The following is a 21,164-nucleotide window of genomic DNA, read 5'->3' as shown; positions in this document are numbered from 1 at the left end:
TGTTAAACACACTGGTCCCAGTATCGACCCCTGAGGAACACCACTTGTCGCCGGGCTCCACCTGGACATGGAGCCATTGACCACAACTCTCTGAGTGCGACCATCCAGCCAGTTCCTTATCCAGCCAGTGGTCCTTCCATCAAATCCATGTCCCTGCAGCTTAGAGACAAGGGTGTCATGTGGGACTGTGTCAAAGGCTTTGCACAAGCCCAGGTAGATGATGTCCGTTGCCCTTCCTCTATCCACCAGCGCTGTGGCCCTGTCACAGGCCACCAAATTCATCAGGGACAATTTTCCCTTGGTGAAGCCGTGTTGGTTGTCACCAATCACCTGCTTGTTTTCCATGTGCCTTGGCACAGATTCCAGGAGGATCTGCTCCACGAAAAACCTGGACCTTATTGCTTATGTGACTTTTGTCCTTTATTCCACTCTTGTCTGAGTTATTTTCCCTTAAATTAATTCATGTGGGGCTTTGATCCTTCCATTCCTTATTCAGACACTAGATAAGAAGAGCTTCTCAAGGGTATTACATGCTGCTCGAAACCACTGATAGCAGGGGAGTTCAAACACAACACAAAACTTCAGAAGCCTGTTCCAATTGTCAATTTTATTCGAAAGGTATCTTTTAAACATTTTTAAGTATCTAGAAATAAATATGAAAGGCCTATACAAATATGAACACTTAGAGTACCAATACTGCCCTTCATTTTTTATACTCATCTTTCAACACTTAAAGGGAAAAAACGGCATCACATATTTAGTGAAACAAATTTTACAAAATCTCAGATCACAAAGGTCTGTTCAAGTCTAACAAAACCTTTTAGACCAAGTTTTATTTTACATATATGCAACCTCAACATAAAATATGTTCAGCTGCCTTTCAGAACTTCACAATAGAGTCTGATGTACATTTTCCTCAAGATGAACAGTAAAAACAAAGTCATACTTAAGTCATACTCTGATGTAGGAATTTGGCATTATCACTTTTAATGACATACTGTGTTAATATTTAAAAAAAAAACATTCTGATAAATTAAAAGGACACAATCTTGCCTCCAAATAAAGCCCAAGTCACTAAAAAAAACTTCAGAATGGACACTTGCATTTACATAACATGATTCTTCCCCAAGCTTTAAAAAAAAAATGAATTCAACACTACATAAAATGCTTTTTGACATAAAATAACATCATAAAATAAGTAAAGTTTTTGCTTTTTGTAAACTGTAATTTATAGACTCTTTCTTTTTTTTACAAAGTGATATTATTCTAACATCGGGCATCATCTACGTACACTTATGTAATCCCTCTAATTTACATATTTAAGTGAGTATAAAGCAAAGCACATTCTTAAATGGTGGGAGGAATGGTTACTAAATTGAATACAACTGCTCTTTCAAGAGTTGGGGTTTTTTGTTATTGGTTTTTTTTCAACAATATTGAAAGAAGACCATAATATAGCAAAAACCTCTTTTGTCTTTCTTTCAGGAATTTGTCCTCATCCGAAAACTAAAGAGTTCCCAGCTATTAATTTACGAACTTAGATTAAACGTGCTAGCAATCAGAAGAAGTATTTAAGATATTTCCTATATGGACAATAGAAGTGTAGGCTTTAGTTCTGAAAAAATCTAATATAATTTACTGTAAGTGCACAAAAGCCCTATCCTGCAACTCTTTCCTGTTCATTCAATTGTTTTCACTTAGGGAAAAGTATATAGGATTTCCCTCTCAACCCCAATTTAGTTACTTAAATAACTGTGTTTGAACAATATGGATGTTTAAGAGTTTACATATATATTAGATTTAAAGGGTATTTGGGAATGTCTATCTATGCTTTTCAAAAGAACTACTACTTCCAAGTTGTACTCATTTTTTCTTCCCTTCAAAATAAAGCTTTATGAGCTCATGTTACTAACCAGTACTCTCATTTCCACTTCTTAAAGTTTAAATGCTTGGCTCATTCTGTCAAAGGAGAATTTGCAGATTCACTGAGAACTACACGAGACAACACTCTGCTCAAGAACAGATATCCACGATGGCTTGGACCAGCAGCTGTGCCGTAGGGTTCTCGTTCACCGCGCTGGACTAGTTTCCATAACAAACTTCCTTCGTTCACTGCAGTTCTCAATCCATTTTCACTCCTGCAAACTCCTTCTGAGCTCACCCAGGAAAACCAAACACCATAGGTTTTGCAAGCATAGCTAGAGACTCTGAGGCCACAGAAGGCTGTTTTTCAGTGGCACGAGAGTTACAACCTAATGAAAGTTTTCACAAATGCTGCACAACAGTAACCTGGTCTCCAAAACCTAGTTACAGTGATGATGATCAAGACAGTAAGACTCTAGCTCTGCAGCGCGTCTAACATTCAGGTTAAAGAGCAACCATGGGCGGGGAGGAGGAAAAGAAAATAAAAGACAAGAGACCGTGTACATAAAGACTTGCAGTGTCATTTTTGTGGAAAAAAACAAAACAAAACAAACAAGGAAAAAAAAAAAAACAAACAAAAAAGCACTTTCAAGGTAGGAATGCATTTATCAAAAACTAAGTTTTGCCCCATTACAAATTATTTAAAGTTTGGGTTCCTGAGCTTGATACTGGACAGGGGGAAGGGCAAGGGGCAATGTCTTGTATCTTAAATTATACAGCAGTATCATTAGGACAGTATTTAAAACTATTATTAGAAGAATGAATAAGTTACAAATATGACTTTAAGAATATTATAACTAATTATTAGTTTACTCTGAAGACCTTAATCTTCTTTCTTTTGTGTTTGAAATCGTTCCATTAAAGCCCTAAATATATTTCCTGGTATTTTCTGATGTTTTTCTATTAGAGCCTGGAGTGCAGCTTTTGTCTGTAAGGAAAAAGTAAAGTTTTTGTCAAACTAAGTCATCTTTATATTGCTCATATGTCAGCACAATTTCTAGGCTCTTCATCCTTTCAAATGTTGCAGAACTACTACAAGTTCAAAATACTATTTTTTCAGATTTAAGCCCACAGGATGTGTGTTCCCACTATTTATATGAAATACACAATCAACTGTTAAGTCCTGGAAGAAGGTTCCTTCCTTCTCTTTGTAGATCTGGTCCTAAATCTCTCTTCAGATCTAAAATTTCTACTAGGTAAAAACTGTGAGCGTAATTTTTTCTATATGTAATGGGAAATGCATACTGTGCCATAGCCTAAAACATGAGATAAAACATTAAAATCATTCAAACTTACTAGGATTCTAGGGGATTCGCATTCTAGGGACCTTATCTAGCAGAATTTGCACTTCAGTTAGAAGCAAGTAAGGGTTCGCAGGAATTTAAGATGCCAAAGCATGTCTGAAAGTCATTTAAAAATACATTCTCTCTCGAAAGCCAAAAGTTCTGAAGTCCTGTCAGACTGAACCCCCAAAAGAAACAATCAGTCTTCCATAACCAGGGCATAAGATAATGCAGATAAACATTTTAAGAAGTCATTTTGCAGAGATCTAATCAGAGGGTGAACAGATGAGGCGAGACAACTGAACTGACACCTGCATGGGCCAAGAGAAAAATCTCTTTTCTCTCAAATGAAGTTTTCCGAATGCTAAAAGTGACCATCTGTGGAGCGCTCAAAACGGGCTGTTTCAGCCCTCTCCTTCTGACTGCTCCATCACACAACTGTTTTATGTCTGCACTGAAATTCCATTAATAAACTGAATGAACACGAGGACCCGACTCCTTTCTATAAACCACCTAAACCTGAACTAGGGGAACATTCCAGAGTTCATATGTTGGGTGAGAATTTGGAGGAAACAGAAGTGGAAACACACTGTACAAAGCAGTGAGATGATTTATTTTATTTTTTTATTGTATGGAATTTCAAGTTTGTGAACACAGATTTGCTACATTTGAAAGGCTTCATCAGTGTCTTTCTGAAAAAGACCAAGATCCAGAACACTCCCTCTGGGTGAAGTGCTGACGACTTTATCAACCCAGAGCAGCCTTATCTGACTGAACTTCTTCAGTCCCTAGTGGAAGTTGTTTCTCAAAGCAAATCCAGGGTGCAGTATTGACTTTAAAAGGCCTAGAACATCTGCAAGCTTTAGCAATAAAAAGACAGCATTTCAGAAGGGCATTCAGAGTTAAGCAAGTCCAAACCTTACCATGGTTCCACCAACTTCTATAACTAGCTCCAAGGCAGAAATCACTTGACGAGAATATTCCAGTGTTTTCTATCCGAACAGTCAATAATTTAAACATATATATATACATATCTATCTTACCTTCGCTGTTAGTTCCTCAGCAGTTATATTTGGTTCATATGGAATGGGTTCTCCGATAAATGTACGAAGCTTGACTGGAAACCCACCGTACAAAGGAACTACTGGCAATCTAATACGTTCGTATAGTGACCTAAATATTTCTAACGTGAAAAAATTTAGGGGGAAGGAGGACAGAAGGGGAAGGGGGGAAGGGTGGGGAGGAGAGAGAGAGAAAAAAAAAAAGAGAGAGAGAAAGATTATTCTGTAAAGTTTTTTTCCCCCACTATGTCTTAAAACTGAAACTGGCTTGGCAAGTAATCCAGCCCCTGACCCAGATTCTCAAACAACGTGTCATCTCAAGTGCTATTCTACCCTTGACTTTCATTTCCTAAAAGCTGCATTAATGCTAACAGCAGACATGTTTCCACCCTCACTTGGTGTGAAATCTCTCCTCCAAAGAGTAGCTGCAAAGAGAAGGAAGAAGAGTAGAAAAACCCAGTAGCTGCCTCTCTGGAGAAGAAGGGAGTGCGACACAATACAGGTTACAGTTCAGCTAATTTCACAGGTGAGCATAAGAAATTAGAATTGCAAGACTGTTCTGTTCACTGCCGCTGGGGTCTAGAGGATCAGAAATAGTCTTATCTGCCTAAGGACAGTCACAGTAAAACACTGAATTGCTCTTTCTGATCACACGCAGGTTGCAGTGAAACAATATAAAAAGAGAGAAAAAGCAGGTATTTCAAACAGCTCTAAGAGGACACATCTTCTTCCCCACTGCCACCTTCTAAGCATCTAGCTGCAATGCACCCAGAAAACATTCCTTGCAGAATGGGTGCTAATATTCTCTCTCAATTTTAGACAAGAAATTCCTTTAACTAAGGTGTTGGCATAAGAAAATCCTTATTAACCCAGATGTGGAACTTTCTGTACACAAACTGTAAGAACAAAGAATATTCCAAAACTACTGAAACTGGAGTAACGCATCCACTGATCAACAGAATCAAATTCCTCTTGCACTTCTGCTGTAGAACACAAGTAACATGAATGATCTGGGCTTAAATTTATGCTTGTTTGGGAAGATTCTCCTGAACATAGCAACAATTAATTGCTGTTTATTTTTGTAGAACCTGACAAATGTGTGAATTATTCTTTGTGTCTCCATCTGACGCCTCGGCTTTCCCCATGAAATATACAGCTTTTAATTAGAAGGGGAGAGAAACAGAACTGTTTTGTGCAGCAGTGCTCTGATGAAGATGATGATGCCATGTTTGAGGCAGAACACATGGCATGGAGGAGACTGTTCAGGCCCTTTCTGATAGATAGTAAGTCGAAGAATAGAAAAAAGTGGGTTTAACACAAGCAGATCAGCAGAGATGGGGGCATCTAATCACCCCAGAGCTGGACCCTTCAGACACACCCATCTACTCCTGTGCTGGCTGGAAGTTCCCACGAGAGGAGGAACGAGAGCAGGAAAATGCAAGGTTTTGTGAGGAACCACAGTTTTAGTGCTGAACAGTAAACCAACTACAGATTAAATAGATTTCAAATGATTCCAAGTTTAAATACCGGTAGAGGTGTAAGCACAGAGCTTTAGGAGGACATTTAAATAAACTGTTGCAAACCCCTGGTTGCTTTGCTTCTTAACAAACAGATAACCTGGAGGTGGCCAAGCACAATAAGCAGAGAAAAACATTAAATCTATTTGCCTTTTTCTGGCTCCTTTTTCCTTTTTTCTTCTGCTTCTGTGAAGGCACATTGTTATGCAGAGACTGATGAGCCAATATCACATCTAATGCTGATATTAAATCCTAATAACATCTCTAAACTCTACCAGAGAGTAAACCTCCAGAAACAAGGTTGTGTCAAATCTCAAATTTGTATGGGGATTATTTCTACAGAGATAAGCTAAACACATATGGAAAAATAAACTACAAAAAAATAGAAAATGTCTTACTTATTCCTCCTAATGTCCTAACGCCTTCTCGAACATTTTGTGTAAACATAGGAATGATGGGCTAGGAGGGAAAAAAAATAATTAAGAATTTAATGAAGATAGCACTATCTAAAAAACTTCTACCTCACTTAAACCCAACAAGCAAATTAATTTCCGAAGTGTTTGTCAGACAAGGACAAATAGAGAGCAAAACAAGGATCCCTAAATTCTTCTGCCACTTTCTGCCATGAAGTTTCTGGCTGGAGAACAGCATGAGATTTCAGCGAGTCACTTTTTCAGCAAATCCATTTTCTCAAAGCAGGGCAGGACTTCAGAACCTACAGAGCATTTAGGCCTCCCCTCATCTAGCAGTGTTTGCACATTTGTGTCTTAAGTGGTTAAACCTCTTGCCTAATTTGTAGTTATGCTCAACAGGAAGAAATCACAGGATTGGGACCTTAAACTTATCTGAATCATCTCTGCTATCCCAATTGTATTGCTTCACACATGATGAGTCATATTCAATACACGTCCATGATTTATTTCTGCTGATTAATATTTGGAATTATGTTAATATTTCACATTTTTATTGCTGTTTTTAAACTTGCCAACAGCTGTCAAGATTTACATGAACTGGGAGTCAACTACCACACAAAGTTTTTTAATATCATTTTATGTATGTACTCACTGTACACAGCATCCTCAGAAACACAGAACTCTTTCTGGGATTTTCAAACATTCAGACTCTTTCAAACTTTTATAAATAAGCATGGAGAAAAGCTAGTAAATGAAACTTTTCAGACAGGTATCAAGTTGGTTTTTTTGGGGAAAAAAAAAGTCTGTAAATAATCCAGTGCAACTATAGAGAATAAAAAGAAGTGCAGTTGCCTAAACCAAATGGTAACAAATTTCTGTATTCTAGAACCATCTTATTTGGAACATTTTACTTCTGACAGACAGGTAGAGATTTTTGCATGTACCAAGTTGGTTTATATGACACATGCTCCAGCAAACAAACTGCTGAAACGAGACAAGCTCAAGAATTTGAAGGTCCCAGTTTTAGACACATTTTTCCTTCCATGAGGAGTTATACTCACGATTAAGGGTGATTAAAGCTCATCTTTCAGCTCAATAAAGGTATTTTCCCCGCTTTCAGCCTGCCTCTGACACTATTCCTATTCTACTGCATTTCTCAGGTTTTTTGTGGGAGAGGATGAAGCTGCAAGATCTTTGTGAGTGTGCAAAGGGAACTGAATGTACATTCAATAAAATAAATACAAGTACAACCATAGTTGAATCCCAAGTATGGCTTTTCATATGCTATTACAATACATTAGTAAGATCTAAAACTGTTGATAATATCCTGTTGAAACTGTGCTATTTTCCTTCTGAGAAAAGTGACACGCACTTGAAATTGGGTCTGTAAAGTATTCTATTTCTGTTTAAAATCCAGAGATTTAACTGGTGTCTGTATGACAGTACCTAAATATAAAACTCTTGGTGTGAGACTTACTTTCAGATTAGGTATATGCAGCCCTACAGACATACGCACACATCTTTCCAGTATAAATACAGAATGAGAGGGACTCTGAAAGGATTATTAAAATCCTGCAATTCAGACAATGTCACACACCTATGTGCCTTTCACCGTTGGTCCCATATGAACAATTATCTGCTAGCTGACCAAGCACAATGCTATATACTAGAACTGAAGAGAAACAGTTCACACTAGTGAACAGCATCTCCTGCTGCTGCTGTGTGCCCTAGACATCCCTTACTACCAGAAAAATGCCAATACAGCACATAGTGCCAGTGAATCTACACTGTGCTCGGTCGCAGTGTATTTCAGTGATGGGGAAACAGAACTGTTGATGTATAGTTGCTTCCCAACCATTTCGGTCAGGGGTTGAGCCATCACAACTCTGACCAGGTATGTGTAAAACAGCACAAGCTTGTAATACAGAAACCATCCTGGATTTCATCTCTCATTCTTTTAAACTCTGGATTTTCTGACCACACTATTTCTAGCTGACTCCAAAGCCTTCTTACAAAAAGCAACAAAAAGAGTCTTGAAATATAGTTACGAGAGCAAGCAGACCATATTCATGACACTCAGCAATGTTAACACCAAATCTAAGAGAATCAAAACAGCTTTCCTTGGAAGAAAGTACTAATAAATTAGCATTCTTTGCTTCTCTTCTGTGATCTGTCCTACTTACCACTTTTGCATCAATGGCCACCTGAGCAAAGCCCTTCCGACTACCCCAGATAATAGTATACATTTCATCACTAAAGAGTGCTTCCCGAACTCCACCTGGGGCAATAGCTATCAGACAGCCCTTCTTCAGAGCCTTGACACATTCTTCTTTTGGTCCATGCATAACTCCATGCACATCGAGTAATAATTTAAAACCTGCAGGGTAAGATAACATTCATTCAGAAAGTGTTAATACATACTACCCTGGAGTACAGGTTCCCAACAAAGAACACAACAGCTAAAACTTACTTGTCTAATAACCTGTAAGCCCAAATCAAAGATGTTTCTAGAGTCTAAAGCATGATGTCCTGCTTACCAATTTTGGTCTAAAAAGTTGAAGATTTAGGGTTTCCAGTGGCTTTTTGTCATAACAAAGTCAGGTGCTATCAAGACTAAACTGCAAAAAACTGGCAAGCACTCTGTGCTTTCACGTGTCCCTTCAAAGGAGTTGTTAAGTTGGCTCCAAGGCACCATCTCCTTGCCCAAGATCTACTTTTCAAATGTAGCACAGTCCTAAAAAGAGTGCAACAAGAGAAAATACCAGCAAATCGTTGTGGTTTTTGTTTTGTTAACTTTGGCAAATCAAGAGCAGTCTGTGCACAAGAAGGAGAATGACAAAGAAATCGCAGCATTCTCTGTTACAGATCACTGCAGGAATTGACCCCCTGGTTCAGCCTGTGAGTACCCAGATGGCCTTTCGCACAGAGGCATCTGCCAAGCCTGGATTGGGAATATTCATTTTACGTTAAGATTTTTCATTTATTGAATTTTTTAATTGTGAAGTTACATAAACTCCTCATATCACCTTGAATTTGCAATGTCATACTGACCTTACTCTTCAAGAAACAGCAGAACATCAAAATTTTGCTTACAAGCATCAAATGGGCACATACCTGATCAGTTTAGATAACTAGTCTAATATAAAAGAACATAACTAGCCTAACGTAACCTCTGTTTGCAGGAAATCAATCACGTTCACTTGGTTCAATAAATTTTAAATTTATACAGTATTCATGAGTATTGCATACCAAAACAGGAACTTTAGATGACTGAGCAGTACAGGAAAGATTACTTTTCCTTCTTGAACTTTCCCACTGAGGCAAACAACCTTGTCAGCCACGGACAAAGACACAGAACTGATATAGTTGAGTTTGCCCTCAATAGGAGATCTTCATTTTTTAACCTCAGGTTAACAAATTAATAGTTGTTACTATAAACACACATTTGTTACATGCACACACACACACTGAGGAAGAGTCCAAATACAGTTAAGAAGACAGAGATCTGGCTTCCCTTACAGCCCGCATAAGCAAAAGGCTTGGGAAGGAGAGCATGAGGCAGCATATCAGTAGTTTATTCTTAACTAAACTCTGATCTCTAGCTAGTCCTTGTAGCAAGTGCGAGTATAATGACTCCTGATTTCTATCTATACACAACCAGGATCTGTCCATAAACATGACAACAGAACACAAGCTCTGTTATACCTGTCTTGTATTCTGCTGTGACTGCCTTGCACGCTGCTGATGGCACTAGCAGTCTTCAGCTGGTGGTATCTGCACAGAGGACACCTGAAATAGAGTTTTCCTAACGTAATTTAATTTCTCTCAGGGGCTTTATTCATGGGATCTTAAATACCTGGTTTTTAAAATGTTTTACATTCCCAAACTAATGAAAGCTCTCTGGAATGCCCTGGTGGTAGGAAGCTGCCTGTTTCTAAGCCCCTTCTGTCAAGGGAGTTCAGGAGAGAGACAAAACCATCATGAGAAGTGCTGAGCCAAGCAGGAAAAGAGACTCCAAGGAACCAGAAGCGGTGAAGATAGTTTTCCTTTCTGCATTGGACATGCTGGGGAAGGGTCGTCGTGGGGTGTGTGATAAAGCAACACCATGAGTCTGTCCCGTTCACAGGCGTATTGGGTCTGGCTGAGATGGAGTCAGTACCCCCCCAGCACCCTCCCAGTGCTGAGTGCTGCCCTGGCAGCCAGGAGGGTGTTTATAACACAGCTGGGGAGGGGGCGGAGCTGGGACAGCTGACCCGGATTGGCTGGACTGCTGCCCTGCCATACCAGCCAAGGGCAGGAGGAGGAGGGGGGCATTGGTTACTGGGTTTGTCTCCGGGAGCAGCCGCTACACACACTGAAGCTCTGCTTTCCTGGGAAGTGGCCGGACATGGCTTACTGAGGGGAAGCAGAGAATAACATCTTTGTTTACCTTTTGTTTCTGTGCGTGACCTTGGCCTTTGCTTTAATTAAACTGCTTTTATCTTGACCCACAAGTTTTTCATCTTATTCTCCCCCTTTATTTCGCTGAAGGGGGAGTGATAGAGGGGCCTGGTAGGCACCTGGCATCCAGCCAAGGTTAACCCACCATGACAGGTCAGAAGAGGAAAAAAAAAAATACCAAAACCAGAATACAGACAGAATACACACAAAAAGTTGTAGAACAAAATAGTGGGGGGGTAGGGTTTCAAGTCTTCACAAAATTTCTCAGCCATATTTCCCCCCTTGACTTTTTGTATAAACCTTACATTCTGAGCTGTACCTCACAGCCTAGCCAGCAGATCATACATTCCTCTCAGCATCTCGACTCCAGTAGCAAAGAGGAAGAACCTGGCTCCATTGGAGCAGCAGAGAGACAGGAACTAGTGCCGTGTCCCTGAAGGGACAGCCACGGTGTTCCGTGCCCAAGGCAGAGGCCATCACGGAGTCCGAAGAAACAGGGGGTAGTACCTGGCTGTTGCATGAAAGTGACCAAGAATCTATTTTTCCACTTTAAACAACAAAACAGCTCTCAAAATTATCTAAACACAGATTTTCAGCCTTCCAGAGCATGAAGTCATGTTAATTTTTCCAAATGTCAAGAAATCCAAAATTAATTTTATTCCACAGTTCAACCTGGACTCTGCCCTTTGCCCCAGTACACTCTTCTCATATTTTCCACAACACTGTGTCCACACCAATCTTTGAAAACCCTTTGGAGAGTACCCAGTAATGCATTTAACACTTATCTCAGTAAGCGCACTATATACATTTCTCTAAGTTAGCCCCAGTGACTGTGATGTAGGGGCTGTCCGCTACCTGGTGGCAAGAGGGCAAGGATCTCATTTTTCTATAGTTGACCTTTACGACCACAGAGAGGAATCATTCAGACCACTGAATCCAAACTTCCACACTGTAGGTAACCAGACATGTATATCCGCAGAACATTCAGCCTACGAGACACTTTGCAACAACTTGTGTATGAAACAGGCAAGAAGCCACAGCTTGTTTCCTCTGGGACATTACAGGACAAGGACTGTCTTGGATCCTTAATATCAGACAACATTTTAAAGAGGCTCCCAGATGACTCTAGGAAGCAAACATGGCCCATACTATAGCAGCGGGTGATGGAGAAGAACACAAGTGAAATCTCAGTCCTCACTGCACTCTTTGGGAAAAGATCTTCTCTTAACTCAACCTTAGAGAATCATAGAATCATATAATTGTTTGGGTTGGATTAAAGATCATCTAGTTCCAACCCCCCTGCCATGGGCAGGGACACCCTCCACTAGCCCAGGTTGCTCAAAGCCTCATCCAGCCTGGCCTTGAACCCCTCCAGGGATGGGGCATCCACAGCTTCTCTGGGCAACCTGTTCCAGTGTCTCACCACCCTCACAAGAAAAAATTTCTTCCTAATATCTAATCTAAATCTGCCTTCTTCCAGTTTAAATCCATGTCCCCTCATCCTATCACTACATGCCCTTGTAAAAAGTCCCTCCCCATCTCTCCTGTAGCCCCCTTTCAGCACTGGAAGCTGCTCTAAGGTCTCCCCGGAGCCTTCTCTTCTCCAGGCTGAACACCCCCAACTCTCTCAGCCTGTCCTCATAGGGGAGGTGCTGCAGACCTCAATGTACAAAAATCAATGTATTCCTGAGCATTATACAGCTAAGAATCTAAAAGAAACAGAAAACATTGAAATGTGGGTTTTTGGTTTTTTTTTCCTATGACTAACCTCCGGTATTTAAAAGAAAAAGGAAAAAAAAAGGAAGCCACAGGACCATATTTCATATCCTTCTGCCCCAAAATGCAAGCAACAGAAGCATATAGTATTGATATATATTATTGATACACTACAAATTGAGACAATTAAATAATTTCCTTTGCATCAATGTGAAAGAAAAATGCATTAGGCAATGTTCAAGAGGAATCTCCACATACCTACATGAAGTCTCCTATTAGGTTAGATTCCCTTCCGCAAGTTATCAAGCTGTATCTTTCAAGACTAAGCAGTAGGGAGAGACATGTTTGACCCCCTGCAGGCTCATACATCCCTTAAGAGGCATAGCAACATTTTACAAACACACTCCAGTTAATTGTGTTTAATTTCAGCCAGCAGTGCCCAACACAGAGGATGCAATGAGACTGCATACTGGCAACTGCATACTGGCATGGACCTGAAATTCCAGTTCATGGGACAAGCCATTCCTCAGTTATTCACAGTAGATTCAATAATCATAAAAACAGAAGGATCATTGAATCATCTAATCCAACTGTGTCTAACAGCCTACAGACTCCCCAAGCCCACCCCCCATTCCACCGCCCCATTTCTCCTGCATTGACCATAATAACATGGTCTGGGCTACCAGTCACAGACTATTGTGCAGATTTTGAAACACAATCCAGAACATTATCTGGGCTCTTTGGGCTTGTCTTCCCTGAATAGCCTTAATTCATTCACACACACAGGTTGGAAGGTCACCTAGTCCAACCTCCCACTCAAAGCGGGTCCAACTAGATCAGGCTGCTCCGGGCCTCAGCCAATGGAGTCTCCAGGGCTGGAGATTCCCCAACTTGTTGAAGCAATCTGTTCAAGTGTCTGATCACCCTCATGGTAAAATACCTTTCCACACGTCTAATCAAAACTTCCTGTGTTGCAACTTGTCTCTGTTGCTTCTCATTCTACTGCTGTACACCTGTGATAAGAGTCTAACTCCCTCTTCTCTGCACCCTCCTGTTAGGTCACTGAAGACAGCAATATCTTCCCACCCCTTATCTGGTACAGACAAAGTAAATGTAGTTCTCTCAGCCTCTCCTCATACATTGTGTGCTCAATCTCCCCATCATATACTGAACATGCTTTAGTGTGTCCATGTCTGGCTTATAATGGGGAGTCCAAAACCTGGCACCATATTGTGAGATGTGCTTGCACAGGTGCCAAGCCAAAGGAAAAAAACCTCTTCACTCAACCTGCTGGCTACACTCCTGCTAAAAAAGGCTCAGCATGCAGGTCACCTTCTTTGCTGCAAGGGCACAACTGCTGACTCACGTCCAACTTGTCCACTAGAATGCCAAAGTCCTTTCCAGCAGAGCCACTGTCTACCCCGGATACTGTCACATGGGATTGCTCCATCCCAGATGCACAACTTCACATCTGCTTTTGCTGAACTTCACCATGTTTCTGCCAGTTCATTTCTGGGAAGGCGCTCTACACACCAGCTCTAACCCCCAGTGTATCAACTGCTCCCCCAGTTTGGTACCATCAGTGAACTTTCTGCAAGCACACACCACCCCCTCATCCAGGTGTGCAATACAAATATTAAGCAGTGCTGGTCCTGGGATCAATCCCTGAGGAATGCCTGTAGAAACTAGCTGTTAGCTAGACACTGTACTGCTGAACTCCATTCTTTGAGACCAGGCATTCAGCCAGATGTCTCTGCGATGCCAGATGTCTCTGCAATGCTACTGAACGGTATTTGGGTGGCTCGTAAGTATACTCACACCTAGAACCTTATTTTAAAGCAGAAATGGAGAAAAACAACATAATCTCCCATTTGATAAACAACTGTGCATAAGTATTAATAGATACAATATGCAGCCAAATCTATATTACAAAATAGGTTACGTATGCAATAGATTTTATAATCAACTGACAAATTGCAGTCTGTTGGCAAAAGCAGTTGCAGAGGCAAAGCCATGATGTTATCAGTATGAAAGAGTTCAGTTTTCAGGGATTAAGGCTGAAATAAAACTATACTGGCAGAAGGACAGTTTTCTGATATGGGTTGTTTCCACTAAAAGCATCAGTAGGGAACACTCCTGTAAATGCACAAAATGAATTACGAGGCTCTTAGTCACAAACTGAACTCGGGAAAAGAACTGGCTAATACTGTACTTCACACACACAAAAACCAAATCCCTCACAAAATTCATTTCATCAATCAGCAGTGTTTTTCACTAGGCTTCCCAGCCAAAATCTTGCCCTAAAGGTATTTTTCCTTTTCTTCACGCTTCACCTCATGTTTCACACAAACTTGTAGGACACTTCGTCTACAGCTTTCCTCCAAAAAAAATTCTACTTGGAACAGTCTTCTTGGGGACAGGTCCTACTGCCCACCATACTCAACTGGGTGGGCTGTGAAAATACATCATCTCCCCAGACTAGTATTGTCACCTTTAAGGGCATCGCTTCCAAACAGTTTTCTTAATCAGGTTACACCACTCATTCTGCCTATATTAATAAAAATAGAAACATCTTACTGAAGTCTTTGCTACTGATTAATACAGAGACAACTGTTTCTCCTATGATCTCCTTCTCTTTGTTTCTAAACACCCTAGAGTCGTTGCAAAGTGTTGGCCAGCCAGAAGTACGACCCATCCTTGCACTGGCCAGTCTCATAGACTCATTCTTGCTTGTAAAGAACATGTTAGAGACAGCTGTACTTCAACACTTTCATTAAATTTGTCTGAATACCTGTTCGGAGAGCTGTGGTCCTGTGGCACAATTTTTATTAATTACACCGTAATAAAAAATTAAGAGTTCTCAAATTGATTGTTTATAATGAAGTATGTTACCTGGTAATCTAAAGACGAAATGATCAGCTACTACGTGGCAGTATCTCTTCTTCTGTATAAGAAGTCTGGCCATGAAATAGACACAGTCAGCAGGAGTAGCTCCATGATAAAACACAATAAGCCCTGGTCCTTCAGGAATATTTTCAGCACCATGAAGCTCATAACCTGTTAGGAGTTAAAGGCATTACTGATGTGAAAGTTTGATATAATTCTATCCCAAAGAAACTAACTTGCAGCAAGTTGGCAAACAAACCGACAGCTACTGGGAAGTGGTAAGAGCAGTGTGACTGCTAAGAAGTCAAGAGGTGACTTGCTGCATTTACCAAGTTGTTCCACAGGAAATACAAGTTTCATTTAAAGCAGAAGAGCCACACTAAAAGAACAACAACAAAAAAACCATAAACACAGAACACCCGGTCTCACTGTCTTGAACTATACAATTTTCCCTTATTTTTACAGTTCACTTTCTTCAAGGCTGCAGTGTCCTCAGAATCAATCATTCAAAAGAAATCAAAAGAACGATTGGAGTGGTGAAAGACAACTATTTCAAGCTATTATTTACCTTTTGAAGTTCACTGCCATCAGTAACTTTTTTAAGAAGATTTGGTGTGACAACATCTATTTACATGTCTCCTTTTAGACCAGGGTATGAAGCTTATATTTGTTATTTCTCTCAAGAGTTATACTTGCTCCATTTTTCCATCACTAAGTACTAAAAGCTATTCAGGGCTTTATATGCTTAATTAAAACATACATAAACACACGCAAGTTTCTTACTGAACTTACATTTCTAATTAACAGTGCAGAATACACTCAGTTAACACAAAATATCAAAATAAATCAGTATAGAACATATTCAGTTAATATTCAGCAGTATTGTTACACTGTCTTGTGGGTTTTTGATAAAAAAACAAAATATAAGCATAAAATATAATATGAAAAAAATTAAACCCTGTCATTTCTTTCAAAAGTTAATCAGGTCTACAATTCCATTTCCATAATTTATTTTTTTTTAAATTTTGATGGTATTCTTGGCTCTTCTTTTTTTTTACTTTCTATACCTGTGGAGCTTCAAGATATTGCAAGCATATCGTTGTGCCATCCCAAGTTACCACTAACTATGCTCCATGCCAGACAACGATAACCAGAATGATACCTACACCCACCATTTTCATAATACATGCAAAGTTACAGGTATCACATACCAGTTTTGGGTTTGGGGTTTTTAGGTTGTGGGGTTGTTTTTTGTTGTTTGGTTTTGTTTTTTTTCCCTGATGCTGTGAGATTTCAGGATGAAAAGTTCTTCCTGTGATATATAGACTAATCCAGTGAGGGAAAAATAATCACCAAATATTTCATTCTTTAGCGAGAGAAGTGTATAGAGAACATGTAAGCAGCTGGCAGAGCAGAAAAAAAGTCACAACTGTTGATGAGGGACTGGACAAGAATCTTTTCTGAGCAAATAAAAAGTTAGACCCTTAAAAAAGAAAAAGTTACTAAAGAGCCAAGGCCTTAAAAAATCATTTTCTCATGGAAAAAAGTAAACAGCTTTTTATTGTGAAGTGAGCATTTTAAGCTCTTTGATGTAGCTGTTGATTTTGATCTAGTGTACTTTCCTAGATTTGAAAGTTACATCTTAGACTTACAAAGCCTATCTGATACAGCCGCTGCACCATCTGGTTATCAATGCCTTGAAAACCTGCTTCCCTTTGACTAGAGAACAAATAGAGATGATTTTCAAGAAGGATTTGTGCTTTATGTAAATTGCTCTTAAACATCTCTTTCTCCTTTAGCTGCATCTAGACTGAATGGTTCTGAAAGAGGCTTATGATTTCCTTAGAAAGAAAAGCCAAATCATTTATTAAGTCTGTCTTTATAGAAGAAATAATAGTAGAAGGACAAGGAAGAGAGCCCTTAGTTTTGACATTCTTAGTAGAGAAAGTAGTTGTCAAAAATACATAGGAAGAAAATAAAAAAGTAGGGTTCTGTAAGAGTTTTGGGCTCTAAAGTCAATTTGAAGCAGTAGTTCAGTGAGTGAACTGACACTAAGTGCTCCTTTTAGACATCATTTGGCATTATATGTAAAAGACTGGTTAAGTGCAATTAAATTATGCGAACGTGCTGACATACTAGCTATCGGGGAACTGGCATTTAACTTCCAATGTTCATATATTGACTCTGAAATAATATAGTTAATTGATCTAATTTTTAACACAGCAATCATTTCAGGTCCTCCGGGAATGAGGAAATCCAGGAGTAGTAACAAAAAATTTAAAAAATTAAACATTTTTAAAAATTGTATATATATTCAACAGGATGAAAGATCTCATTTTGTAGCACCAAAGGAATAAATGCATAAAACAAAAAAAAAAATTTACGTCCAATAAAGTCTCATTGGCTTTTTTTCTCCCAAGCACCACAGGCAGCCATTAATAAAAAAGAAAAAAAAAATGGCCTGAATGTTAGATTTCATGCAACAGCAGCAACAAGCAGATATATACTTAAAATCCTGAAAGGTAAACCAGGAATGAGAGCTTGAGTTATTAAACGAAAAGTCAGATCTCACCATGCCATATTCTTCCATGTCCATCCCATAGGGTAGCCAACATTTGTTTTGCGCCATCCCAAAAATCATTGGAATAAGCTTCCTTTAGTTCATTCTTCCTTTTATAAATATGAAGAAGGAGAATGGAAGTGTAGAAGAGGATGATGATACCTCCCGGAAGCAGAAGAACTAGTGCGAGTGGAAAAAACACCCACAGAAGGTAGACTGCATAACTCAGATACTCTTCAATATGCTCCACGCCAGTCCATTCTCCCAGAATGGAAGTCAGGCAAGTCAAGTAGGACATAGGTATCGGTCCTGCACTACAGGATTCATTTCCACCTACCATCTCCTGTTTGATTAAAAAAAAAAAAAAAAAAGGCAGATTAATAAATCCTCAAAAAAGACAGACCTGCCTATACTGTTTAGTCATACAAAAAAACCCTCTGATGCATTTTGTTCATATACCAGTTACTCCACATGCCAGAAGAAGCTATTAGAAACAGTGGTTCGTACAGCAAAACTCTTACCCGATTTTTTCAAGCCTTTTCTTTTGCATAGTGGAAATGCTGGCAGCTGTGATTTCAGAAACATAGTGTGATTGCTTAGTCTCAGACTAAGATTTTAGCTCATTAAAAATTGTTCAACTTACATAGATCCAGAAACTTTATTCTGTTACGTATACTGATTTATACTGTATTTTCAATTTTCAGAAAGCTAACTTAGTCTGATTATTCTAGACAATACAAAGTACACTCAAAACCTTCTCAGAAGCACTTACTACAAAAGGAAACAGCACAATCGGAAATCCTGTGCTATAAAACCCTACTGAACACTTCCACTAACCACAAGCGTGCGATGACTCGGGCAGAAGATGATCTCAAATAAGTAATTCTCAATCCTGTAGACACTTTTAACTGTACCTGGAAATTTACAGGTAGTGAAACACCAAGTCCCGGAGCACAACACCGAGAGGCAGCAGAAAGGACGAGGAACAAAGACCCCAAAAAGTCCTTTAACAGATTTAACTGCTCTGGGTTTACTGTGTAAGAATCGCTCTTCCCCAACATCAGCTCCTAAGAAGTTTCACGGTTAGACCTCTCCAGGCTTTCTATACTTCTGGAGCAACACTTTTTTTCTTAGCTTTGTACAATTTAAGGGAAAACTTTCAATTCACTTAATCTGTCAAACATGTAGCTAAACTAGCCAAGCATACAGATTGTTTCATTTCTAGAACAACATAACTAATACCTTAGCGGAAAAAAGTTATCCTAGTCTAGAATAAAGCTGTGGTCAAGGTTTGAAGTAACTATCAGTCAGGACCAAGAAGAAAAACATGTTGCAACTATAATGTAGGCTTGTAGAGGGAAACAGATTAGGAAAAATAATTTCTGAAAGACTTTAAGCTTGGGGTTGTGTTTTGGTTTTTTATTAAAATGTGACTTACAGCATGTATGACTGTGGAGTTCCTATGTCTATCACTCCTTTACTCTTGGTCTGGTTTTGCAAGAAACAAGTGACTGAAATTCAGAAGATAATTTTGCTAATGCTATCAGACAACAAAAACTATGTAGCAGATCAGTTTTAGTTCACACTTGCTATGTGTTGTTGAAACATGTACTAGAGCAGAACTCTACTCACTTATTTCCCAGTCTCAATTTTTCCTCTCATTCTGACAGAGCAAGGATGTTCCTTTTCCTTTTGTTTTGAAAACAGCCTCTACTCACACTGCTCAAGATAACTCCTATTAACAAGAAGAAAGCTGATCTCACGACAAGGACTGTGCTCCCACGATCCATGCCTGTTACACTAATTCAGGCTTACAACACTTTCCCTCTTCAGCATGTTCTTGAGGACGATGTGACAAGCAGCTGCTTTATCTTCAGCAAGGTATAAGCATGTAGCATTTGTCACATGCACTTCACTGATTTCATCCATGTGTGTTTGGGGGTGTGAATTAGGGAGAGCAAGCGGGAGAGCAAGAGAACGCTCCTTCTCATTCCAGTTGCCAGAGCTGAACTCCAGAACCTGTCAGGCAGCAAACACCCACAGCAAGTACAAGAAACACAACTTGGGAAACCAAGCAGGATCCAGGAATAGCATTCAACACTACAAAACTCATCAGATTGCTATGCCTGGACTTCTCCCATCCCTTTGCTGAGAAGAGTCTGACTCCCCCCTCTCTGTAACGACTCATGAAGAGCAGCAGTAAGATCCTCTTTCAGCCCCCTCTTCTTCAGGCTAAATACTCACAGCTCCCTCAGCCTCTCCACAGACACCAGCAAACACTGTGGGTGGCCCTTCTCGGCTCCCCTTCCAGCTCATCAGCATCTTTCTTGTACTCTGGGGCTCTAAACCGGACTTCTGGTCTGCAAAGTGCTGAGAAGAGGGGAATAAATACTTCCTCGATCTAATGGCTGTGGCCTTGCTAAGATAGCCCAGAATGCAGATGGCCATCACACTCACATCTGACTTACCATCCGCCAGAAAAAGGCCTCCTCCAGGCACTTCTCTCCTGTAATTTTGCTCCCCTCGTAACAAGTCCAGCATTTGTCCTGATCACCCATGGTATGTCAACAAAAACACTCCATATCCAAGCCCAGGGGTGATTTCTGTTATTGCCCCACTGAACACCCAACGGCAGGGAAGAAGGGAAGATTGTGTCTCCACGATGAAACAAAGCAGAGGATGCTCCACACTGAATAAAGGTCCAACATCGTTCATAGATGCTACTGACAGATAACGTTATTTTGGTCTGATCCCGCTTTACAGCCTTCTACCCTGTGACTGCCCAGAGCAGCTAAAATCACAAGATAAAGCACACCGTCTTCTAGAAACACCAGAAACATCCCTCTGATTAGGACCTCATCCAAGCAAAGAGAGACTGCCGTGCCCTCCTCGTCAGAGGTTTTCTGACATGTCACCATCCAAATCCAAAAATCCCAACAGGGTGCAGTACCACTAAGTCTCACCCTTAGTGAACTTAGGGGCACAATCCCTTTGTAATACGAGCATATACCCTTCAATAATTCATTTTAACCGACATCACTAACGCATTTCCTGCTGTGCAGTTCAAACTAAATATTTTTAACTTCTAACCTGGTAATAGCGCAGCTCGCATACAATTTCACTAGATGAAAAAGACGCAATTTCTTGTTTGATAACACACAATGACCAACCCTTAAAGGCTTTAGGTGAAGTGGAAGCAAGGCTAACATACAATCCCCTTCACTGACTTTAGCATAGAATCCAGAAAAGTCCTGAACTGAACTACAGCAGCGGGCGTCAGCTGTGACACGGGGTTAACCGAGACCCTGAGGGTGGGTCAACAAAAACAACAGCCAGGACATGCCCCTTGCAGAAATGAACCGCTT

General features: G+C 40.0%; 1 protein-coding gene across 1 annotated transcript; it reads right to left on the bottom strand.

The window, feature by feature from the left end:
- Positions 1-2,424: 2,424 nt before the first annotated feature.
- On the bottom strand, positions 2,425-18,139 carry TMEM68 (transmembrane protein 68). The gene is made up of 6 exons (XM_010083280.1): positions 17,812-18,139; positions 15,246-15,410; positions 8,381-8,574; positions 6,183-6,243; positions 4,250-4,389; positions 2,425-2,851 (listed from the first exon to the last, which is right to left on the bottom strand). Exons 1-6 carry the CDS (start codon positions 18,137-18,139, stop codon positions 2,747-2,749), a joined length of 993 nt encoding a protein of 330 aa, XP_010081582.1. The 3' UTR covers positions 2,425-2,746.
- Between the last annotated feature and the right edge of the window lie 3,025 nt (positions 18,140-21,164).

Source organism: Pterocles gutturalis, unplaced genomic scaffold (assembly GCF_000699245.1).
Source record: "Pterocles gutturalis isolate BGI_N339 unplaced genomic scaffold, ASM69924v1 scaffold30395, whole genome shotgun sequence".
NCBI lineage: Eukaryota > Metazoa > Chordata > Aves > Pterocliformes > Pteroclidae > Pterocles > Pterocles gutturalis.
This window is presented reverse-complemented; position numbering and strand designations above follow the sequence as displayed.

What these genes read in the sequence shown, in the direction of transcription:
- TMEM68 (XM_010083280.1), bottom strand. Translation starts at nt 18,139, where the DNA reads ATGGTAGGTGGAAATGAATCCTGTAGTGCAGGACCGATACCTATGTCC. An exon ending in TGGCCATTGATGCAAAAGTG is followed by an intron (nt 6,244 to 8,380) that starts GTAAGTAGGACA and finishes TTTCCCTCCTAG; the next exon opens with CCCATCATTCCTATGTTTAC. An exon ending in TAGGACATTAGGAGGAATAA is followed by an intron (nt 4,390 to 6,182) that starts GTAAGACATTTT and finishes TTTTCACGTTAG; the next exon opens with AAATATTTAGGTCACTATAC.